We start from the raw sequence: 25,020 nt of genomic DNA, 5'->3' as shown, positions 1-25,020 counted from the left end.
AAAAGAATAATGATTAGTCAGGTTTTTATCACAGACCCTAATGCCTGTGTTCCATTCTCAGCAAAATATTATTCCTAGCTACCCAATATCATTCTCAATCAGTTATTTAATGATTGTTTTTGAGATTAGAAAAATGGATAGGTAGCTTTTAAACTTTGATCTTGAAATGATTTTCAAATGCTAAACAAGAACTCCCTCATGGCTAAGCAATGTATAATGTGAACATAAAACATTCCTTCTTTGAAATCATATTAAGATGGAGAATCACCTAAAATATGAACATGAGATGAGAAGAGATCATCTCATGTTCATTCCCTTTGCTAAATTTTATAGTGCACATGAATCCTCTGACAAAATATAATATTCATTCTAATGTCACAGATATCTAACAACTGTACATGGTTTTAATTAATTCTTCCTCTAAATACATTTTTTTCAGAATTTAGAAAAAAGTCTTAATCATTAGCCTTAGGAAAATAACATAAGACTAGTTATTCTTTTTTTTTTTTTAAAGATTTATTTATTTGGGAGAGAGAAAAACTCATGAGTCTGCACAGGGGAGGGGCGGAGGGAGAGTAAGAGAATCTCATGACAACTCCCCACTGAGCTCAGAGCCCGACATAGGGCTCTATCCCAAAACCCTTGGATTATGACCCTCAAATTAGGACTGGAGCCAAAATCACAAGTCAGACACTTTACTGATTGAGCCACCCAGGCACCCAAGGCTAGTTTTTCTTAACATATCCTAATGAATTTCAAATAAAAATAATAAAATTTATGTCATTATAAAAGTAAATTTGGTAAAGATATTCAAAGATCTTCACTTAGAAAATTTGTATTTCAAATACTGGTAACATTCATGAGATCATAAGCAAATTTTATCTGGTTTCTTTTTCAATATATAAAATGTAAAAATACTAAAATCTCCACTTATTAAAGGGAAATGCCCTTATGTAACCATAAGTATCCCTCTTTGCTTTTCTCTATACCCATATATCTATGTGCCTACTTTTAAAATCCAGTTCTACTCCATGACTTCTCTTATAATCATGACTTATAGTCATACACGGAAACCAGAATGACAAGGAGAGATACAGAACCTAGGTTTCCTGACTTCTAGTCCAATGATAATCTTATAAACCTAACAACACCCAGGCCCATCAAGTCCCCTTTCCCATGAAGCTTAGGAACCTAAGGAGACAGACACGTAATTTTCATTAACTTATATCACCCCTGACAAAATTCTTATAGCACCATGCTCTCAACATAAATCGAAAACCATTTATCTCAAGACATTCAGACAGTACCTTATTAAATATTAAGCATAAATCTTTCTTATAAAACAATGAAAAGTATAAATAAACAAAATACTGAAGTATATGAAATAATACTTTCAAAAATCCTTAGGTTAGTTATCAACAAAATGATTTAACTGTGTTTTACATAAACTGCAAAATTTTAAAATCATCTCAGGAAAGGAAATATATTTCACAGCCTTAAAAGAATAAACAATGAATAACTATTTTTCTAAACTAGTTCAGGTTTTTTGTACATGCTTACTTTTCTCAGAAGGTCTTTCATCTTCATTTACTACTTGCTCTTCTTCCTCAGGTTTGCTATCCTTTCCATGAGTTTCTACTTCTGCTGTAACAAAGAAAAGGAAATCTTACTTCCATCAGAATTCACTGCAGTTCATTATAATTTACAATTTTGGTGTTAACAATCCAGTGAATAAACTTTTATAAAATCAGTCCCAAAACGTGAAATTTTAGGAATAAGAAGGGAACATAGCATGGACTGGTAGAAATGAATGACCAAATCCACTTTCAAATGTTCCTCCAAATTCATAAAAAGCTCTTAAACATGGAAAAAAATTAATAGTATAAATTTTAAAACAAAGAATCTTACTTAGTAATTTACTGCCAACAGTAGATTAATAAAACCTATTGTAAAGCATTTGGATTCCATTACATTCAATTATTAAAACTAAAATACTGGGGTGCCTGGGTGGCTCAGTCGTTAAGCATCTGCCTTCAGCTCAGGTCATAATCCCGGGGTCCTGGGATCGAGTTCCGCATCCGGCTCCTTGCTCAGTGAGGAGCCTGCTTCTCCCTCTACCTGCAGCTCCCCCTGCTTGTGCTCTCTCTCTCTGACAAATAAATAAAATCTTAAAAAAACCCCAAAAACCTAAAATACTGTAGTGGTTTTGACAATTACAAAAAAAATTACAAAGTACTGCCAAATTTGAAACATCTAACATTTTAGCCACATTAAATCATTATGTTACTTTAATGGTTATGAGATAATTCATAACAGAAATGTAAAAACTATCATAAAGATAACAAAAGTTTAACTTAATAGTTAACTGATGCCAGTGCCAACAAGAGTTAAGCGCATGACATACATTACTTTATATCCTTAGCATAATCCTACACTATAAACATTATTTCTGCCATCACATACATGAGGAAAGTCCAATGTTCAAAAACATTTAAGTAATTTTCACAAGGCATATAAAATATAACAGAGTGCTACCAAAAAAATACTGCTAAAAATGTCTATATAATTGCATTGTTACAATAAATAAAACCCCACATGTACCAGAATAGTCAATCTATTACCTCCTCAACTAACCTAATCATTAACTGGGGGAGAAGAACAAATCACTAGTATGTTTGGGTTTCTATTTTTTCCCCTTACATCACTGCAACTGGCTCCCCAGGGGTTTCTTTTTAAATTTTTTTTTTCCAGGGGTTTCAATAAGGCATGCTGTTTCATTATATTCTACAACCAAAATTAAATACGTAATCACAAGGAATAAACATTATATAAAGATTTTGATATGGCATTTCTTCTCCAAACAACAAGGTTTAATCCCAACAGCCCTGATGGTAGAAGTCAAGGCTAAAATAACTGGAAAGACCTTTTAGGTGAAAACAGGCAGATTACCAGGATCATTGATGAAACTATTAAGGTTCTTAAAAATATTTTCAGGACACCTGGGTGGCTCAGTCATTAAGCGTCTGCCTTTGGCTCAAGTCATGATCCCAGGGTCCTGGGATCAAGCCCCGCATCGGGCTCCCTGCTCGGCCAGGAGCCTGCTTCTCCCTCTCCCGCTCCCTCTGCTTGTGTTCCCTCTCTAGCTGTCTCTCTCCCTGTGTCAAATAGATAAATAAAATCTTTTTAAAAAAAAGTTTTTTTTCTTTACACTAAGGTAAAACAATAAAGCTGTAAAACATGACAACAGTCAAAACAAAACAGCACATAAAGATTACTAAAACTTTTTTTTTTTTAAGTTAGCTCCACGCCCAATGTGGGGCTTGAAACTCATGAGATCAGAAGTTCACATGCTCTACAGACTGAGCCAGCCAGGCACCCCTACTAAAACTATTTTTAAGCTTTAAAATAAAGAAGTATTAAAAATAAATAAAAATAAATGAGTATCAGAAAATTAACTTTCCATTTACTATGCTCATTAGAAATATTTTAAGATCCCATCCCTCAACTTCAGTTTCAATGAAATGAAAATGTTTCGCTCCCTTGTAGATCACAAACTCATTACAAACCATTTTTTTCTACATACAGTTTTTTTTTTTTTAAGATTTTATTTATTTGACAGAAAGAGACACAGAGAGAGAGGGAACACAAGCAGGGGGAGTGGAAGAGGGAGAAGCAGACTTCCCGCTGAGCAGGGAGCCCGATGCAGGGCTCAATCCCAGGACCCCGGGATCATGACCTGAGCCAAAGATAGACGCTTAACGACTGAGCCACCCAGGCGCCCCTCTACATATAATTTTATAAATCCTCCTGATTTTAATACTGAGGGTGGTGACTCCTGAGTTTCCTAGTCCCCAGAGTCTCCAGAGTCATAGAATAACTGGGTTGCTTGAGATGAAGGTTTAATAGTCTTTATTTGGCAAATTATGATACCACCCAAAGAACAAAATTAGCTATGGCTCCAATTAGGGTAACTACAAGCCAGATCAGCCATAATACAGCAGAGCAACTGGCCTGCCAATTTGGTTTGAGCTGTCTCTTTTACGCATATGTTAGCTCCCTCTCCTCTTACAGATATGTCAAACTTAGCTTGAGCTTCCTCCATTTTCTTAAAAACCTCCTCCTATCACCCAATTCCTATTTTCCAGATATGCCTGGAAGATATGGCTAGATTCTCAACACTTTAAAACACTTATTGGAATTTTAAAATAGACACATTGGATTAAACTTTATACGTGAGTTTTATTCAATGGAGAGAACTTTGGAATAAGAAAAATGGTATTATTAACAGATTCTACAGAAAGGAACAAGGTCCTATATTTAATTTTTTGTTTTACAAAAAGCCTCTAGAGAATCTGAGAGTGGACCTGCTTAAACCCAGAATAGTAATGAAAGGCCCACGCACATAGACATTTTTATATATAATTTCAAGTAGTTCATGGGACACCTGAAACTCATCCAAATACTTAGGTTAAGACTGTCTTTTTTAGAATCTGTCTTCATTCACAGTTTCTGCTTTAATTTCTCTAGTCTTGAGTATAGACTTATCGCAAATTAGCCCATTTTCATATACAGTTCTATGTGTGGCATTCTTTCCTTTCAACCAGACTAGACAATAAGCTCACTAAGAACAGATACCATATCTTGTAACTTTGGTAATCCTAAAAACTTGGGGAAAGAGCTGAGACAAAGTAGATGTTTAATATCTATCTGATGACTACTATCTTAAATAAGATTTCATAAAATAAAGGTGGAAAAAGTGTATTGTAGAGGACAATAGGGAGTTAGTTTCCCATTTTCATTATTCCAATGAAATATGGACAAAAATAAAGTGTCACCTTAGATTAGACGCTGACAAACATTTTTTGTTAAGACCCAAAAAATATTTTCGGTTTTGTGGGCCATATGGTCTCTGTTGCAACTACTTAACTCTGTCCTTGTAGTGGGAATCAGTGATAAACAATATGTAGTATGTAAACAAACAGATGTGGCTCTATTCCAATAAAACTCTATTGGCAAAAACAGAGCCTATAGGTTATAGTTTGCCCATTCCCTGTCTGAAATTACTGGCTCTATAAGAATATTTAAAACAAAACAAAAATTCCTACAGATTAATTAAAGACAATATATCCATTAGCAAAATGAGCAAAGTAGATGAACAGGCAATTTATAGATAAGGAAATACAAATGACCAATAAACATATAAAAATTCTCAACCTCACAAGGCATATCAGGAAAATGTGTCATGATTAATAAGACATTTCCAGAAAAATTCTTAAAAGTTTTATTTAATACAAACTTCCAAATAATATCTTCTACAGTGAATTTTTGTGCTCCCTTTTAAAGCAAACTTGGGGGAAAAGTTCTATTTTATTATTTCCAATTCTCCTCCCATTTTCTCTGAAACCCAATCTCAATTAGGTTTTCAATTCCACCACCCCATGTCAAGGTCACAAATAATCTTCAGGTTATTAAATATTTGTCTCCCATCTTACTTGAACAAAATAGCAGCATCTGATACATAAACAGAATTGGGTTGATTACTCCCTCCTTGCAAAATCCTCTTTACTTGACATCTAAGATAACAGAATCTCCTGACTTTCTACCAGAAAAGCTGCTCTTTCTTTTCTTTTTGTTTCATATACTTATTTATTGTTTTTCTTATTATTGAAGTATAGTTGACATATAAGAGCTGCTCTTTCTTTGGTCTCTCTTCTTCATCTCCCAACCTCTAAACACTGGAATGTCAAGAGCTTAGTTCTTATACCTCCTCTCATCTCCATTTATACTCACTGAGGTGATCTCATCTTGTCACTCACCTTCAACTAAGGTCTATATGCTATCTACTCCTAAATTTTTCTAAACAGTCCAAACCCCTGCCCTGAAATACACATATCTAATTTGGACAGAAACAGTCATTTGAAACTGATGTTCCTCCTATACTTCCCTTTCCAAAACCTGCTTCTTTGATCTTCCTCAACTCTGAAAAGAAAAATCTGCAATTTCCACCAATGTATAGGAATAAGAGGTTCCACAAAGAAAAACCAAACAGTAAGAAATAACTGAATATAAATGGATTGAGAAAATAAAGAACTTTAGCTGAACACAATAAACAGTGACAATAAAATATCAATAAATTTTAATTAACTAAACCACAGTAATTCTACCACTACTAATCTAAAGCAAAAATAGACAAAACCCATGAAATTCTATTCCTATGCAATTATCCTCATAAGCACTTACACTCATCATATTTACCTCAGAGAGCGAATAGGGAAAAACAAATCAACCACAGATACATTTTTCATTTGAAATAAAATTTGGAAGGAAACTGTATCAGAATTTAGTGTAAAATCTGGTTTAATCTAAAACATATTTTTCTCCTCAAAAATATTAAGAAATAGCAATGTTTATAAAACAAAAAAGCAGGTGGAGAAGAGCTCTCCCTCCTATTTCTCCATTAAGAAACAAAATGAGAAGGGCCAAGAAGGATGAAAAATGGAGAATGCCATAGCCCAAAAGCTAGAGAGTCTCAAAAGGGAGGGACTATTAAAGAGAGCATCCAAGTGTGAGAGAATAAAGACAAAATTTTGGATTTAAATCCCTGGTTTTTAACAATATGAGCATCAATGTCACTTCACTGAAAACAATAAGGAGGGGGGACTGGCAAGATGAAAATCAAAATCCAGTTAAAGAATAAGAGGAGGAGAAAAAATAGTGCTAGCCTATTAACAGAATTTAAGAATGACTATGAAAGAGAGTAAAGAGATGGAACAGGAGCTAGATAAAGAGTACATGGCCTGGAAAGTGAATGAAGATAAACTAATGGATGTACCTCTTCTACTGCTGTTTAAACTTTTCCAGACAGAAATCTTTATTTTCCTAGCCTTCTTAATAAACAGATTATCATTTTAATCATCTAATGAATATCAGTTATCATATAGTACTGTGCAAGAATATGACAGTATCTTCAGGCCTACTCAGCATATCTGCAATACTTTCTTAGGCCTTTCTCTTACTATTGTAAAATTAAAATGGCTTTTTTATTTGCTTTCTGATATCCTTCATTATTTTTTGTTGCTGCTCATAGCTATCATAACTGTTATATTTAAAACACATTTGCTAAAGAAGTACCTGAAATGACAGAGGTTTATGTTTTCCTATTAGTACAGCACATAAATGTTAGTAGCTAGAGGGAAGAAGTGGTCCTCAGTACTTCAGTTTATAATTCTGTGTTCTGAAAACATTAAAAATTAGTCAAGAATACCGGGGTCCTGGGATCGAGCCCGTAGGGCTCCCTGCTCAGTGGGAAGTCTGCTTCTCCCTCTCCTTCTGCCCCTCTACCCCTCCTCCCGCTCTCTCTCAAATAAATAATCTAAAAAAAAAATTAGTCCAGAATAAAAAAATGATGAAAGTAATATCTCAGAAGGTACACAGCAATAAAAATGACATGTACTATAGTCCCCCTTTATCTGCAGGGGCTATGTTCCCAGACTCCCAGTGGGTGCCTGAAACCATGGACAGTACTGAACCCTGTATGTTTTTTCCTATACATATATACCTATGATAAAATTTAATTTATAAATTAGGCACAGGAGATGAACAACAATAACTAAAAATAATTGTAACAACATACTACAATAAAAGTTATATAAATATGGTCTCTCTCTCAAATCATCTTATTGTACTATATACTCACAGTTCTTATGATGATGTGAAATGTTAAAATGCGTACATGATAAGATGAAGTGAGATGAATGACATAGGTATTGTGATGCAGCATTAGGATACTACTGACCTTGAAAGTTAATACTACTGAGAATAAGTTAGGAGGAGAATAATCTGCTTCCAGACCATGGCTGACTGTGGCTAACTAAAACTGCAAAAACTGGGGCGCCTGGGTGGCTCAGTTGGTTAAGCGACTGCCTTTGGCTCAGGTCATGATCCTGGAGTCCCGGGATCGAGTCCCGCATCGGGCTCCCTGCTCAGCAGGGAGTCTGCTTCTCCCTCTGACCCTGCCCCTCTCATGCTCTCTCTCTATCTCATTCTCTCTCAAATAAATTAAATCTTTAAAAAAAAAAAAAAAAGATAAAACTGCAAAAACTGAAACCATGGAAAGTGAAACCATTGATAAAAGAAGACAACTGTAACAGATTCTGCTCCCATGTAAAGAGAACACAGTACAGTTTTAAGACCAATGAAGAAACTATACTTTAACGTATTATACACAAAATTTCCTTGGGGGTTGGGGAAGGGAGGGCAGGAAATAAAAGTTTAGTTATCAGCTAAGAAATTAAATCTATCACTACACTTACTCTGCTAATACCATACAATCAGATAAAAGTAAAAGTAAGTAACTGGGGCGCCTGGGTGGCTCAGACAGTTAAGCGTCTGCCTTTGGCTCAGGTCAGGATCCCAGAGTCCCAGGATCGAGCCCCAGCATCGGGCTCCCTGTTTAGCGGGGAGTCTGCTTCTCCCTCTCCCTCTGCTCCTCCCCCCACTCATGCTCACTCTCTCACTCACTCCTCTCTCAAATAAATAAATAAATAATCTTTTAAATAAATAAATAAAAGTGAGTAACCAAAAATAAACGCAAGTTTGAATTTTCAAAGTATGCAACATGGGTGGCTTAATAGTCATCTCATGGCATTTAATAGCATTAAGTGGGAAGGATGGTCCCTAAGATCAAAACCCTCACATAAAGGTAAAATGTATAAACTCATTAAATAATAATCTGAAATGTGTTATGACTACCAAAAGGTTTTTTAAGGACTTACTCCAATACCACTTTCTCTATAAATACTTATTCAATGAAAGAGTTAAGGTCACCTTAAATATGGTTACCTATTATCTTTCCAAAATGTAACTTCATTATGTCATTCTCCTCTGCTTGAAACATTCAATGGCATGGTAACCAAGGTCCTTCATGATATACTTCTCTTATATTATCAATTATTCACTCATTCTACAAATATTTACTAAGCACTGACTGTAAGCCAAGCATTATTTTGGCCTGATGATGGTGGCTCAGAACAAGGGTGATGATAGTGGATGATAAGAGAGACTGGATTCTAAATCTACTCTGAAGGCAGAGCCAAGAGGATTTCCTGATAAACTGGTAAGATATGCGATATAAAGAAAAAAATAAGAATGGCTCCAAGATTTTGGCCTGAGCAAGTAGGACGGAGCTACAATTAAGAGGGATTATCCTCATTAAAACCCTACGTTATATAAATACATCTATGTTTTTATAAAGTTACCCTTCTCTACACTCCCAGAATATCAATTTAACATTACTAGTGTGTTCACAGCCTTGTATTTAATGTCCTGCAACTGTCTGCATCCTGAGGGCAAGTACTAAATTTTATCTTTAAATCCCCAGAACCAAAACAGCTTAGCCTGTCTCTCAATATAGCTTTAATAATGAATAAATGCTCTCTGAAAATCTAATAAGAAAAAAAATCTTTGCCTCCAATATATTGTGGGAAAAAGCATCCCTGTGTCTCCTAGGCCTGTCTCTTATTTCTTTTGAACAAATTAGAAACCAAATGCTGTGTTTCATACTACAAGGTCACTCCTCTCAGAGTTCTAAGGCTAAGGGAATGGTGATACAGTAAGAACATAAAGGTATTAATGCCACTCTGAAAAGAGTTCAGAAAATTTCAAATAGAAATCATGTTTGAGTTTGACCATGAAAGCAAAATAGGATTTTTCTCATTCTTTCCTTTTTCTCCAGGAATAACAGAAGAGATGGAAAGACAGGCTTTTGAACAGACTAAGAAGTTTATATTCCTTTTATTTAAAGAGTTTGGAATTAATCTAAAAGTAATAGGGATCCAACAAAAGAGAAGAACACAATCAAAACAGATTTAAGTTACAGAGAGATCATTCAGAAGATGCGGGGGGAAGAGAATCAAGAAGCCTGAGGAAGCAAATGGATGAAGTCTTTATCAAATAGATTATCAGTCTTCAGGGTTTCTGGATTCTAGCAATAGTGGTGTCATTCTCTAACAAAGAATATTAAAGGAATCATATTTCACTGGGAAAATTAATTGTAAAATGTGATTTGTTAACACTTGAAGCAAATAATTTAAACCAGTAGGCTTTTACATTCTAAGTTATTTGGTTGCTAAGTGATAGCAAGAACAATTGTTAGGACTTTGATCAATGGTCCAGCTTATCTCTCTATGCCTAGACCATAAGCCCCTTAAGGGCAAAGGCCATATTTTCCAATTATTTTAACTCCCTTCTTATCAATTCACACAATGTTGCTCACACAATGTTGCTAAATTCTGTTAAGAATTTATGAAGTTTAGAGATCATTCCAGTCACATCATTCTCAACTTTCTCAGCAACTAAAAAAAATTTAAACATTATAAGAATGCTTTATTAAGCAGTTTATTAAACCTAAACAAAATCTTTAAAACTTAAGTAATATGCTAACCTGGAGAGCATGTTTCATTTTGTGATATAACTTCAGATTCGTCTTTTTCACCAGAAAGATCCTCTTCATCAGAGAGGACCAAAAAGGCTTCTTTTGGCAAACTCTCACTGCTTTCTTGTTTAGATGGTGAACCAAAAGAACCTTCCATCTTCTCTTCCAAATCTGGATTTGTCTCATCAATTGGAAGGAGAGAAGTTTTAGAAAAGCAAGTAAGTTCATCTTCAGCAGGCGCAAGCTTTTCCAAAATAGGAATAATTTCATCTGTCTCCATAGAATCTGTATTTTCCAAGATAATCTCATTTTTGTCGTCTTTCATAACATTTTCACTAATGGTTTCTGCAAGGTCTGCAGAATTTTCATCTTCATTCTTTTCACTTTGGTCAATTTCCATACTGCTAGATATAGCCTCCTCTCCAAGAGCAGGTTCTGTGACAGCATCTTCCTTTGCCTTCTTTTCATTTTCAGGAGGTAGATCTGAACAAATAACTGTATCATCTGTTTCCAGGGTTTCTTCATCAGCATCGATATTACTATCAGCTTTATTTTTCTCATCAAATGAGAAAATCCGGTCTAACTTTTCATCATCCCCATTTTTTTCAAGAAAAGCATCACCTTTATTGCTACTAGGCTCTGTACTGTCAGTTTCAGGAACAGGTTCACAGACTGGTACAGAACTTGGTTCAAAGGCGGGATGAAAAGCTGATTCAGAAGTCAGTTCATCAGAAGTGGGTTCATCAGAGGCCAGATCACCAGGGGTTTGATCACCAGAGGCTGGATCACCAGAAGCCGGATCACCAGAGGCTGGATCATCAGAGGCCAGTGCTCCAGAGGACAGATCAGCAGAAGCTGAATCACCAGAGGCTGGATCACTGGAGACTGGTTCACCAGAGACTGATTCATCAGGGACCGATTCACCAGAGACCAATTCACCAGAGAAAGGTTCACTGGAGACTGTTTCACTAGAAACTATTTCACCAGAGGTGATATCACCAGAGGTGGGATCACCAGAGGTGGGATCACCAGAGGCGGGATCACTAGAGGCAGGATCACCAGAGGCAGGATCACCAGAGGTTAATACTTCAGAGGCCAGATCTTCAGGGGCTGAATCTCCAGAAGCTGGATCTCCCATAGCCAGCTCAACAGAGGCTGGCTCATCAGAAGCTGGTTCAGCAGTCAGTTTACAGACTAGTTCAGGAGCTATACTATTAGGAGACAAAGGTTCATGCTTTAAATCATCATCCTGCTTGTTTTTTATATTAACATTTAAGGTACAAGAGGTTTCTTTCCATTCTGATTTACTTTTTTCAGGATCAAAACAAAGCTCTTCAATGCCATTCACCTCTTCCTTGTCATTAATATAATCCATATTTTCCAAAGGTGAGGTTGGGTCCAAATCTCCATTTTCATGGTTGCCATTTAACAGCTTGACATCAGCTTTCAACAGTTCTTCTTTGACCTTGTACACTGCTTCAAGTTGCTGACGGTCACTCACTCTCATTGTTTTTCGAGCCTTAAAGACTTTTTTCTGAGGTTCTTCTATACTATCCATTTTGAATCTTTAAAAAGAGAAAGAGAGAGAGTTTAATAATTGAAACAGAAGCCACCTAATCATAGATGAACTGCAAACTGATCTTATAGGTAAGCAGCCCTTTACGTAATTTTGAAATAATAACATATAGAAAGCATAACAATCCTTGCTATGTGTTAATTTTCATATTAATTGGATTTGTGTAATACAAAATTGATGACAGGTACAAACCAGAGAAGATCAATTATCAGGAAGATTAGGAAAAAAAGTGACTAGCTTTTGGGGCGGAGACAGCAAGAGTAGGTCTTTAGAGCTACCCTTGGTGCTGGAACTGTCATATCCCCTCTTCTTCCACTTCCCATTGCAAACAATTAAGACCATTCATTGAAAGAAAGAAAGAAAGAAAAAAGAAAGAAAGAGGGAGGGAGAGGGAGGGAGGGAGCTGAAGAAAGGAAGGAAAGGAAGGAAGGAAAGAAGGAAGGAAGGAAGGAAGAGAAAAAAAGGAAAAAGTGAGTAGTTTCTAGTTTTAATTCTCAGCAAACTAATGAAGTCAGAATCTGGAGGAGACACATAAGCATATGCAGCAAAAAAGTTGACAAAGAAAAATAAAACTATGAGAGACCAAAAACAGTAGAGGAATGGAAAAGAGGTATACAGATAAGGAAAATTAAGAAACACATAAGATTACATTTGCAACCAGGCATATCTAGATTAACCTTACTGTAACATATTTACAAAAGATTACCATCAAAAAATTGCTAAGACAATTCACATGACAGGATATAGTTGCAAATCATATATTTGCAAGTAATTTATCTAAGAGACATGCATCTAAAAAATAAAATACTATTACAACTGAATAATAACAAAAATAACCCCCATTATAAGTGGACAAAGTAATTGGGGTACCTGGGTGGCTCAATCTGACTCTTGATTTCAGCTCAGGTCATGATCTCAGGGTTGTAGGATCGAGCCCAATGGCAGGCTCCACACTTGGCAGGGAGTCTGTGCTCAGCGGAGAGTCTGCTTGAGATTCTCTCCCTCTCCCTTTCCCTCCACTTCTCCCCACCCACCCCTGCTCAAGGGAGCACAGACTCGCTCGCTCTCTAAAATAAATAAATCTTTTTTAAAAAATGGACAAAGAATTGAATAGACATTTCTCTAAAAGATATATAAATTGCCAATAAACCAATGCCAATAAGCACTAAAAATGAAAAGATGCTCACATTACTAGTCATCAGAGAGATGTAAATTAAACTGCAATGAGATAACACTTCATACACATCAGGATGGCTATAATCAAAGAGAATAATGAGTACTGGTAAGGAGACAATCACACAATCAATGCTGGTGGGATTATAAAATGGTGCAGCTGCTCTGGAAAAGTCTGGCAGTTCTGCATCATGCTAAACATTAATCATTAATTTTCTATCTTTCCTCTTCTGCAATACACATAAAGCTATAAATTTCCCTTTGAAGGTTGCTTTAGCTGCATCTCATATTTTGATGTGTTATATCTTCATTGTTGCTCTTAAAATATTTAGTAATTTCCATTATGACTTATTCTTTCACATGTCAGTTATTTTAAAGTTCCTTAAAAAGGTATACATTATGACTGTGTGAAGCTCATTAAAAAAATACAAGGTTGGTTTCATACTAAAAAAAAAAAAATCAAGCAATGCAGATTATAAGTGAGTCATGAATCATAATGGCTTTACTTCAGGTTGAATCAAGGTGTCCATGTGATAAAAATATATTAGAACCCTAAGCCCCAACACCTCAGAATGTCACCGTATTTAATTAGAGTCTTTGCAGAGATAAAGATAAAATAACGTCATTAGGGTGGGCCCTAACCCACTATGATTGGTATCCTTATAAAAAGGGGGAAAAAATTTCTTTTTAGTAAAGCAATAGAAGTCTATTAAGCGAAGATACAGAAAAAGCTCTCAAGAGTAAGAGGGGTCCCGACAGGGTTGCCCAAAAAGGGGAAAATTTGGATACAGATATGCACACAGAGAGCCATGTAAAAACTGGAGTTTGGCTGTCACAAGTCACAGCTAGCAAAGAGGTCTGAAACAGGCCCTTCCTTAGTTCCTGCATGGCCCTAGATCACCTTGATTTCAGACTTCTAGCATAGAGAACTACGAGACAGTAAATTCCCTATTTAAATACATACATACATAAATAAAATATAAGCAATGAATTCAAAATTCACTGCATAAACAGAATAAAGGGTGAAAATAAACATGAGATCATCTCAACAGATTACAGAACATTCATTTGACAAAATTCAACACTGACTCATAATTAAAACTCTCAGAAAACTGAGAACAAATGTAATAAAAGTTATCTACAAAGAGAACTACAGATGTCATACTTAATGGTGAAGTAAGATCAGAACCAAGACAAAGATGTTCCCTATTACCATTACCTAGCCAGTGCAGTAAGGCAAGCAAAAGATGCAAGGACTTCGTCCTGGAGAAAACAATGTCACCAGTCTATAATGGAATAAAACAGAAGTCTTTTACGGACAAAGATATACAGGAAGCAAGAAAATTGTTTTCACACTGGATATTTACTCATCATCACCATTACCTGTAGGAATGATGGTTGGATACACTTGCTGTAGCTGGAGAGGGGGGGAAAAAAACAGCCTCAGACACCTGGGAACTTAATCTCAGGCTCACAGCTAGACCTCGTTGTTATAAATCGACTTGATGCTTACAGCTAAGCCATGTTGTTCTCCTGAACATAAAATCACCTCCACATTCAAATTAGACAAGGTCACTGTGCAACCATGAAATATCAAACCTCTCTCTCTGACTAAATGAGTGATGGCTACATTTTTAAAGAAAATAAATCACAGTAGTCTGTCCTCCCTACAGATAAGATTTACTGAGATAACCAAGCACAGAATTGCCCCCACTTTCTGAGAGCACCCAATCCAAAGTAAGGCTCTATTTCCTCAAACCCTCCCACAAATAACCCAATGTCTACTATACTAAACCCAAATCCTATGTTATGTTTTTTTCTAATATCCTCTTACTGACTGATGTGCTTCAGAGTTTACCCATGGTGAGCATTCTTCCTCAGTGCAACAAGTAATAAACCCAACGTGTTCAATTAGAGGTCTGATTCTGGTGTTCCATTGTTCTTTTTGACCAAAAGACATAAAACAATGGCCTAGCCTATTTGCTAGAGGCCAATACAGCTTGAAAACCTACCACTTTGTTACAGTACTTCTAGACTGTGGTACATTCTGCATTCATTTGCTCATTTTAAGCCAAATACTTGTATTTCTTATTCTTCCTAGCCTTTTAATTATGGAACTCAGTAAAACTATTCAGAAAAATTATCTTTCAATTGAACAGAAACTTCAATGCAGAATTATCATAGGCACTATTTTAAGGGTTATTCATTATAGTCTACCATTTAACCTTCAAGTTTTTTCCCACCCACTATCCATTCCAAACTCATACTAAGTGAAAATTTTTAAGAAGATGAAATGCAAATTTTGTAGTCACATTTTCTTGCTGACTCCAAAGACAGAAAATAATTAAATTTATAGCATAAGGAATATGATTACCTTTTAAATATTTTTAAATACTGAACTGTAATTCTTTTGGACTCTGACCTCATAATGTCCCCATTTCTCAGCTGTTACATGGAAGCTGACAGTTACTGACAGTTGCATTAATAGGAAGCATTCCTCTAAAAAAAAGTATATTTTCATAATTTTCAGTAACCCTTTTAAGAACATATATCCTGCAGGACACCTGGGTGGCTCAGTCAGTTAAACATCTGCCTTTGGCTCAGGTTGATCCCAGGGTCCTGAGATCGAGTCCAGCATCGAGCTCCTTGCTCAACTCCCTCTGCCTCCTTTTCCCTCTGCTTGTACACGCGCGCTCTCTCTCTCTCTCTGACAAATAAATAAATAAAATCTTTAAAAAAAAAAAAAAAAAGAACATAAATTCTGCAGACAGAAACATGGATTCAAATTCCAGCTCTCCCATGTATTTACTATATATATAACACTGGGCAAGTTTCCTAACATTAGTTTCAGCTATCTTAAAAAGGGAGTATCATTATTAGTACCTGCCACAGAAGTTGCAGTCATGATTAAATGAGATTCTATACATTAAGTACTCAGAACCTAGTAAACACTCAATAATGTTATCATAATTGTCTACGTATATTAAGAATGTTTTTAGACATAAATTAGAGAATCTTGAGACAAATTTCTCTTTACTTCTGGTATTTTGTAGATAAGTTAGAAAATCCAACATGCAAACATCACATTTAAAGTTAAATTGCCACCACCAAATAACATTTAATAAAAATAAATATTATCCAAGCAAGCTGGTTTTACAAATTAAATTGCCATTCAATTCGGTAATGATAAAGTACTGTACAAAGAATTACAAAATAACTACCATCTATACCCACAAGGGAGCACACTACAGCCATTTACCACATTTTTTATGGGTTCTAAGTATAATGAAAAACAGACAAAGCATAAGGAAGTAACATGAATAACCAGTTCAAACTAGTTCAGCCATATCTGTGCAAACCAATCAGCAGTAACTTTTTAAAAATCTATTTTGCATAAGGAAAGTATATTTAAGAAAGATACACATTAGAAGAGGGTGTGTTACCTGCAAACAAGTCTCCATGGCTGTACTACCGGAACAATACATTTCTAAGGATCATTTTAAATACGTCATCTGAAACTGAGATGCCATTCACAAAACTATTCTACAAAAGAAAAACTACTTTTTTAGGTTGCAACACTAGAATCATGAAGCTTTCGTATGACTGTAATTCATTTTTATAGGAAAAAAAATTTCTAATTTATAGTAGAAAATGTCTGCCATATCTAGAAGTAAATGTGTAAAACGTGATGTACTTTCTCTAGAAAATATTTTTTCATGAAGAAGATAGTCAAAAACTGTTTTTAGGTCCCTATTCTATATATTCAGATTCAAGGACTCTGAGACAATACCATCACTAATAAAATCTTTTTTCTACAGCATTTATTAAAAAGGGTTTTTCACCTTTACTATAGAAATTTATATTTAAATAACCAAGAAGGATACAGATACCTGCTAGTAAGTATCTATAGCTTAGAATTTTTTTCAAATTTTTGGTAAATTATTTTTAAGGAAAGCCCAATGAACCTCTTCCTTTTTTAAGTGAAAACATTATTTTCTTCTCTGCTTCATCCCCCCTCCGCCTACAACTTTTATTCTTTTTTTCTAGCAAAGAGATCATAGCTATGAAACAACAAAGGAAGTATTACCAAAAGCTGTAATGTCTTAGCCTACAATCTGCCTGCTCAAAAAGCTCAAGAATTTAAGTGGCTGTTCAAGAGCTGCTCACAAACTCAGCCAATCAGTAGCCAGCATTCTGATTCCTGCCCAGCAACAGGAGACAGACAATAAGGTCAGGGAAACATAGTTAAAACCTGGATCCGCAATACATTAGTGAGGTTCTTTGTCTAATATAAGTAATCTAGAACATAAACGCATAAAATCTAAATCCATATGATACACATTTAATATATCACGTAAATAAATAAATAAAAATAACACCTTTTATGCTATTTCAATTTATCTTCCTTTAAATGTCCATGAATGTGTCCAAAAATATAAATGAATTTCCTAACTGGAGAATGAGTCAAACATGGACAATACATAGTTAAGAATACACTTCTCTCCCCATGGGTAAGAATCCGCAAAATTCAAATGTATATTTCTTTTTTAAAAAATCCACAATGCTTAACATTTATAAAACATTTGTAACTAAAAATTCAGCAATACCTTAAATCCAAATAATAAGATTTTCATACCCACCTATCACTATTGTTATAGATTTCTGATTCCAAAAATTAATAGTATTCTGGACCCAAAGTTTACTACAGATAGCATCATAAAGTGTTCTGTTGTCTACTGCACCGAACTGACTTATTTGATTCATCTAATGAAATTAAAATGCCTGACTCTTGACAATCTATATTAAGTGTTGTAAGTACAATTATTACATCTTTTTCTCCCTAACTGCCTTTCACAGCAGGTTATGAGCTCTCCCCTTTTGAAGCAATAAAGCTAATGTGTGGATTACAACAGTAAATATTCATGTAAATTGAAGGGAAATTTTTCCTATACTACATCATTCTGCAGTCCTTTAAACATAAAATTATTTAAAAAAATAGGAAATCTGTCATCTGAGTATTTTTTTCTCAAATTCACTACCTATCAGATTTTCTTAGTAAACAAGTTTTAAAAATAAACCTCATTTTTTTCTCCTTCAGTTACAGATGAACCTTGTAATTTTTCGAACATACCCAAGAGGGAGCTTGCTGCAGCCATACTCTTAGTTTATATAATCTCCCCATAGGAAAAATAAATCAGCAGCTGCTTCAGTGCTTCGTCCTGTGAGAGAACTGAAATTCACTGTCTGATTGGCTCAAAGCCGTAGTTGTCTGAAACCAATCAGATATCAGCATCACAAACCTTGCCCAGCAACAAGGGAAGCAGATGAGGGCAAGTACTCTACCAAGAATCCAAACAGTGTGAAAATACAGGTGAAGGATTATACTGAAACATATTTGATGAAACGGAAACATACAATATACTCCCAGATTTATAGTTTGAGTAAGTCTACTGTAGGGTTTCTCTGATGAATAAACAAGGGTTTGTACTACTGCTTTCCAAGAACAGTGAACAAAACAATAGGAAGTACCTGGGTTGTTAAGTCAAAACATAACACAGACACGTACAAACACTACCCTAATTCAAAGTTATGAATACCTGATGAAGTGTACTTAAAAATGAAACTTAGCACAAACTTGCAAAATAGGAAGCAAAGCCATTTAAGTGGACTTGATATTTCTATCTTTGACACAAGCATTCCAAGTACACTCATGCTGTTAACTGGCATTAGTATAACATTATTCTGAATAATGGGATGCTGGAAATAATTTTTACTCAAATTTGAGTTTTCATTAAATGGCTTAAATAAATATTGGTCAATAGGACTAATAATAGCTTACTCTTAAATAATCACTTTATGCTCACGATTCCTAACCTCTTTAGAAACACAACTCTGCTACTTGATTCTTTAAGAACCCATTCTCCATTGAGAAGTGTGATTTTATTTCACACACCCAAATTTTACTTGAGAATTCTGTAACAGTCCTGAAAATAAAATCAATAAGAATATGCAGTGTGTTGCACAATTAATATTTACATCTGCTTTACTGTTCACTACCCATTGAGACTGGTAAACCTGATAATGCAATGGTCCATCCACTTTGATACTTATCTGCACAAATTTACTATAAAGACTTTCTAAATTTTTATCTTAAATACTGGATACATCTCTGCTAATAATTATTTTTCTAAAATTTCAGTAAAATATAATCACTACTCTCACTACTTCTGTTTAAAATCCCACAAAGATTTTCATCATGTTCCCATATTCTCTTGCTTTCTATAGGTTTTCTCTCCCAGTCACTTCCAAAGCACAATATTTACTTTAGGATCCAGAATCCCCTGTAGTTCACAATTCTTCAGTTCTACTAATGTTATCGTTCTTCTCTCAATTGCCTAAAAACACCTTCAACAGCTATCCTGATATCTTTAAAAAAATATTAATTGGTGAAATCTGTTATCTAACACTCATTCAGTAAAGTATTAAGTGATCATAATATTTGACACCTCAACAAAGAATCCCTTCTACCTGTCATTAACCTACAGATACCAGCTGGAGTATCAAAATGAAGTATCTCCCAACTAAATTTTAAAAAAATAATCAACAAAGGAAACAGGGAGTTTGCTTTATCAACAATTCCTTGGACAAAGTAGGATCAAATCATTCTCTTGCAATTTTGGTTATATCAAAACCAGAATGGTCACTACAGTCTAACTTGTTACATTCACGGCTATTTTTGAGAAATTCTAGGGTAGTCTACATGAAAAAATGCAAGATGCCCCAAAATCCCTTTTCCAAGTATATTTTGGGGATCATTCTGTTATATAGGCAAATTAAAACTAATTGACCTGATCCAACAACTGCAATTTTAAAATACATTTATCAAATTACACCCCCTTAGAAAATTAGCCAGTTACCTTATTCATCAGGGCCCTATCCACTAGCTTGGCCCACTTACCAAACTCTACCACCTATGCAGGTAATAGTGAAGTTACAGAAGTCCATGTATTAACTTCTTTAGGAATTTAAACCAGTTGTCTAAATGTATTTTTCACAATTGGCTTGGGTGAATTAAAACACCCAGAATGATTTATAAGAAGTTGAAAGATGTAAATCCTTCAAACGCTAGGAAACAGCTCTAACTTTTCTTAGTGACCCAACCTAAGGAGAAAGAGTGAAAGTTTACTTTCTGTTTATTAGCCAGCTTTCACTAAATAATATTGGGGCAGCAACCCACATCCTCAAAATCTTACTGGCTAATAATATTCTTCTTCTTTCTAGGTCATTGGCTGAAGGAGCAGCACCCTCACCCCAAATTTAGGTCTTGTGGCAAAGGGAAAAGACCACAATGACAGAACGATACAATATACCAGGGTTTTAAAGCTATCTCTTAGACACAGTATACACCACTTTCACTCACAGTCTATTGGTTAAAGCCACATTAGACATTAAGGGGGTGGAGAAGTAAAAAGCAACCATTGGAAAACACTTCATGTTGCATGGCAAAAGGCATAAATATGTAGTCTTCTTACAGGAAGAAAGAAAAATGGTGAAATATCATATAATCTACCATGCTTTAAAAATACATAATTATAAAAAGCTTGGCCTACCAAGGATTTCTAAACTAACAAAACTGGGTCTACTCAATGTCTGTTCTAACATTAGCTAACAGTCGAGATAGGATAAATCACCCTAACTCTCTACATTTCATCTCAAGTGTAAAACTGAGGAGATCAGATGCTTGCTAAATTCCATTCTAGCTCAAAGTTTATATTATTTTACAAATGTCTAGCTATACTGATGCTCTTTTATAATTCAGTTTTTATTATAAAATACTGTGAACATGCAAAATATAATGACCATGTGTGTACCCATCACCCAGATAAACAACTAGAAATAAAAAACAAAGCCCTCAGTATAACACTACCAGCCAGCATGCTCCTCCTTCCCCATCCCCAACTCCTTAACACAAAATTAAGCATAATCTTGAATTTGACGTTTATTATTTTTAGGCATGCCTTATACATTTTCTACATTATAAATTCCCGTTTGTTAACTAAACAACATAAAGGGAGAAAAAGACACTGACACTTATCAAAGGGCAATTACATGTCAGACACTATACGAAGTCATATTCTTTTCTCATTTATTTAAGTGACAACTTACATCAATTCATGTTTACATATGATCTGAACGAATACATCAATAACCATGCTGCTATCACGCATTTCTTTACACAGTAATTTTAGCTTGGTAAGGTCAACCGGACACCCAATTCAGTACAAAGCTGTTTTCATTAGCATTGATTGCCCTTCTTATACATTTCATCCTTTAAATTTTGCTACCAAGGGGTGTTCTATTTTCTCAGAATGTTAAGCAATAAACAAACAACAGATGATCCTTGAATAACATAGGTGTGAACTGCACGGGTTCACTCACATGCAAATTTTTTAGAGTATAGTACTATAAATTTATTTTCTTTTCCTTATGATTTTATTTCCTTTTCTCTAGCTTTACTATAAAAATACAGTATATGATATACATAACATATAAAACACGTGGTCATTGACTGTTTATGTTATCAGAAAAGCTTCCAGTCAATAAACAGACTATTAATATTTAAGTTTTGGGGAAGTCAAAAGTTATATGCAGATTTTTTACTGCATTAGGGATCGGCACCCTATCAACCACATTGTTCAAGAGTAAACTGTATATGGTATTTGCCACAATTTTCTTCTCTATCTCTTTGAAAATGGGGAAATCATTCAATATAATTCCTAAAGACTATCCACAGAGTAAATGCAGTCTGAGAGTAGACTCTTAATTTTACCCAACCTGCACACTAGTTCATATATTAGCCACAACAATACTACCAGCAGGATCCTAAATATTCAATTATCTTTTAAAAGTAACCTATCCGTAAGTCATCTTAGCAAATAATAGAATTCACTCAACAAACTATAAAGGGGATTTAGGAAAAGCCCACAACTAACATCATACTTAATAGTGAAAGATGGAAAGCTTTTGCCCTAAGATCAGGAACAAGACAAAATGCTTGCTCTTACCACTTCTACTCAGCACTGACTAGAGGTTCTAGCGCTGGCAATTAGGCAAGAAAATGAAATAAAGGCATCTAACTTGAAAAGAACAAAGTAAAGCTATCTCTATGTTCAGTGACAAAATCTCGTATATGGAAAATTGTTAAGAATCCACTAAAAAATCATGAGAACTGGTAAATGAGTTTAGGAGGTTGCAAGATACAAGATCAATATATAAAATCTATTGCATTTCTATACAGATGCAATGAACAATTCAAAAGTGAAATTTAAAAAACAATTATATTTACAATAGCATCAAAAATAACAAATTTAACAAAAAGAAGTATAAAACTTCATTCTCTGAAAAACTATAAAATATTGTTGAGGAAATTAAAGAAGACCTAAATAAACACAAAGACAATTCATACTCCTAAACCAAAAGGCTTAATATTAAGATGCCAACACTGAAAATTGATCTACTGATTCACGGTAATCCCTATTAAAATGCTAGCTTTCTTCTTTGCAGAAATTGACAAACTGATCCTAAAATTCATATGGAAATGCAAGGGACCCAAAATAGCCAAAACGAAAAACTCATTCTTCATATTTTCAAAACTTACTACAAAGCTACAGTAATCCTGTCAGTGTGGTACTCCTAGCAAAAAGGACAGACATATAAATCAATGGAATAGATCTCTCAGTCAAGAAATAAATCCTCATATTTATTTGCAGTCAACTAATATCTGACAAGGGTGCCAAGACCATTCAATGAAGAAAGAATAGTATTTTCAACAAATACTGTTGGGACTACTAGATAGCCACATGCAAAAGAATGAATTCAGACCCTTCCTCTCATACCATATATAAAAATTCACTTCAAATGGTTCAAAGACCTAAATTTAAGAACTAAAAGTTTTAAATCTTAAAAGAAAACATAGATATAAATCTTAGAATAGGCAATAGTTTCTTATATATGACCCAAAGAGAACAAGCAATGAAAGAAAAAAAAAAAGATTAACTGGACTTCCATCAAAACTTAAAAACTTTTATGCTGCAAATGACACATCAAAAAAGTGAAACAACTCATGCAATGGGAGAAAATATCTGCAAATAAGGTACCTTATAAGAGACTTGTAACTACTAGAACATACAAACTCTTACAACTCATTAATAAAAAAAAAACCCAATTTAACAATGAGCAAAGTACTTGATATTTCTCCAAGATATACCAATAAAAAATAAACATGAAAAGATGTTTATTATCATTAGTCATCAGAGAAATGCAAATCAAAACCACAATGAACACTATATACACAGAGAGATGGCTATGATCAAAGAGAGAATATAACAAGTGTTAGCAAGGATGCAGAGAAATTGGAAACCTCATACAATGCTAGTGGAACTGTAAAATGAAGCAGCTGCTTTGGGAAACAGTCTAGCAGTTCCCTGACATGTTAAACATAGAGTTGGCGTAAGATCTAACAATTCCACTCCTAGCTATATACCCAAAAGAAATAAAAACATATGTCCAGGGGCGCCTGGGTGGCTCAGTTGGTTAAGCGACTGCCTTCGGCTCGGGTCATGATCCTGGAGTCCCGGGATCGAGTCCCACATCGGGCTCCCTGCTCAGCAGGGAGCCTGCTTCTCCCTCTGACCCTCTCCCCTCTCATGCTGTTTCTCTCTCGCTCGCTCTCTAATAAATAAATTTTAAAAAAAAAAAAAAAAAAAAAAAAAACATATGTCCATGCAAAAACCTGTACACAAATGTTCACCGGAACACTATTCATAATAGCCAAAATGACCATTCAGAATAGCCAAAATAACCCAAATGTCCAAAAACTAATAGGTAAATGAAATGTGGTATATCCATACAATGGAATATTATTTGGCTATAAAAAGAAATAAAGTACTGATAAATGTTACAATATGAATGAACCTTGAAAATATGCTGAGTAAAAGAAGCCTGTCACAAAAGGCTACATATTGAATGATTCCATTTATATGAAATGTCCAGAATAGGCAAATGTGTAAAGACAGAAAGCACATTAGTGATTGCCTAGGGTTGGGAAGTTGGGGAGGAAATGAAAACTGGCTGCTAAAGGGTACAGAGTTTCTTTATAGGACAATAAAAATGTTCTAAAATTAACTGTGGTAATAGATGCAAACTCTGAAAATATTTTTTTAAGATTTTATTTATTTAGGGACTCCTGGGTGGCTCAGTCGCAAAGCTTCTGCCTTCAGCTCACGTCATGATATTTGGGTCCTAGGACCAAGCCCGGCGTCAGGCTCCCTGCTCCCCGCTCATGCTGTCTCTCACCATCTCTGTCTCTCTCTCTCTCTCTCAAATAAGTAATATTTTTTAATAAAGCTTTATTTTAAAAAAGATTTTTTTTATTTGAAAGAAAGAGAAAGAGAGCAGGTGCGCAAGTGGGGAGAGGGACAATGGGAGAGGGAGAGAATCTCAGACTCCACGCCAAGTGCGGAGCGCTCCATCCCATGACCCTGAGATCATGACCTAAGCCAAAATCAAAGCCCAACACCCAAATGACTGAGCCACCCAGGCCCCCAACTATGTAAATATTTTTAAAACCACTGGGTTGTACACTTTAAACAGGTGAATTGTATGGTATATGATTTACATCTCAAATCTGTTCTTTAAAAAAAGAAATAGCAGAACTACAGTTAATTTTTTGTTGTTTTTTTTTTTTTTACCTAACTTTCCTTTACTAGGTCACACTTTCTATACAGACAAAACAACGATACCAAGAGAACTGAATGTTGGGTTATACTTTAGGGAGTTT

At 35.0% G+C, this 25,020-nt stretch overlaps 1 protein-coding gene across 7 annotated transcripts in view; it reads right to left on the bottom strand.

Annotated features, from left to right (window-relative positions):
* The window catches only part of ATF7IP (activating transcription factor 7 interacting protein), a 132,840-nt gene that overhangs the window by 67,518 nt on the left and 40,302 nt on the right, over window positions 1–25,020 (bottom strand). For 3 of the 7 annotated variants that reach the window (XM_078075637.1, XM_078075635.1, XM_078075641.1), the window contains exons 2-3: window positions 10,442–11,997; window positions 1,561–1,644 (exon numbers count right to left, since the gene is read on the bottom strand). In XM_078075637.1, the coding sequence (XP_077931763.1) occupies window positions 1,561–1,644; window positions 10,442–11,990 (1,633 nt within the window). In that variant the 5' untranslated portion in view covers window positions 11,991–11,997. Of the gene's footprint in view, window positions 1–1,560; window positions 1,645–10,441; window positions 11,998–12,878; window positions 12,998–16,624; window positions 16,648–18,312; window positions 18,336–25,020 lie in introns of those variants that run through there. The other 4 variants (XM_078075642.1, XM_078075639.1, XM_078075638.1 and 1 more) reach the window with 4 other exon arrangements.

The sequence above is a fragment of the Halichoerus grypus genome, chromosome 6 (genome assembly GCF_964656455.1).
Source record: "Halichoerus grypus chromosome 6, mHalGry1.hap1.1, whole genome shotgun sequence".
NCBI classification, from domain to species: Eukaryota; Metazoa; Chordata; class Mammalia; order Carnivora; family Phocidae; genus Halichoerus; species Halichoerus grypus.
The sequence above is the reverse complement of the archived record's forward strand: the minus strand, read 5'-3'. Positions and strand labels throughout refer to the sequence as shown.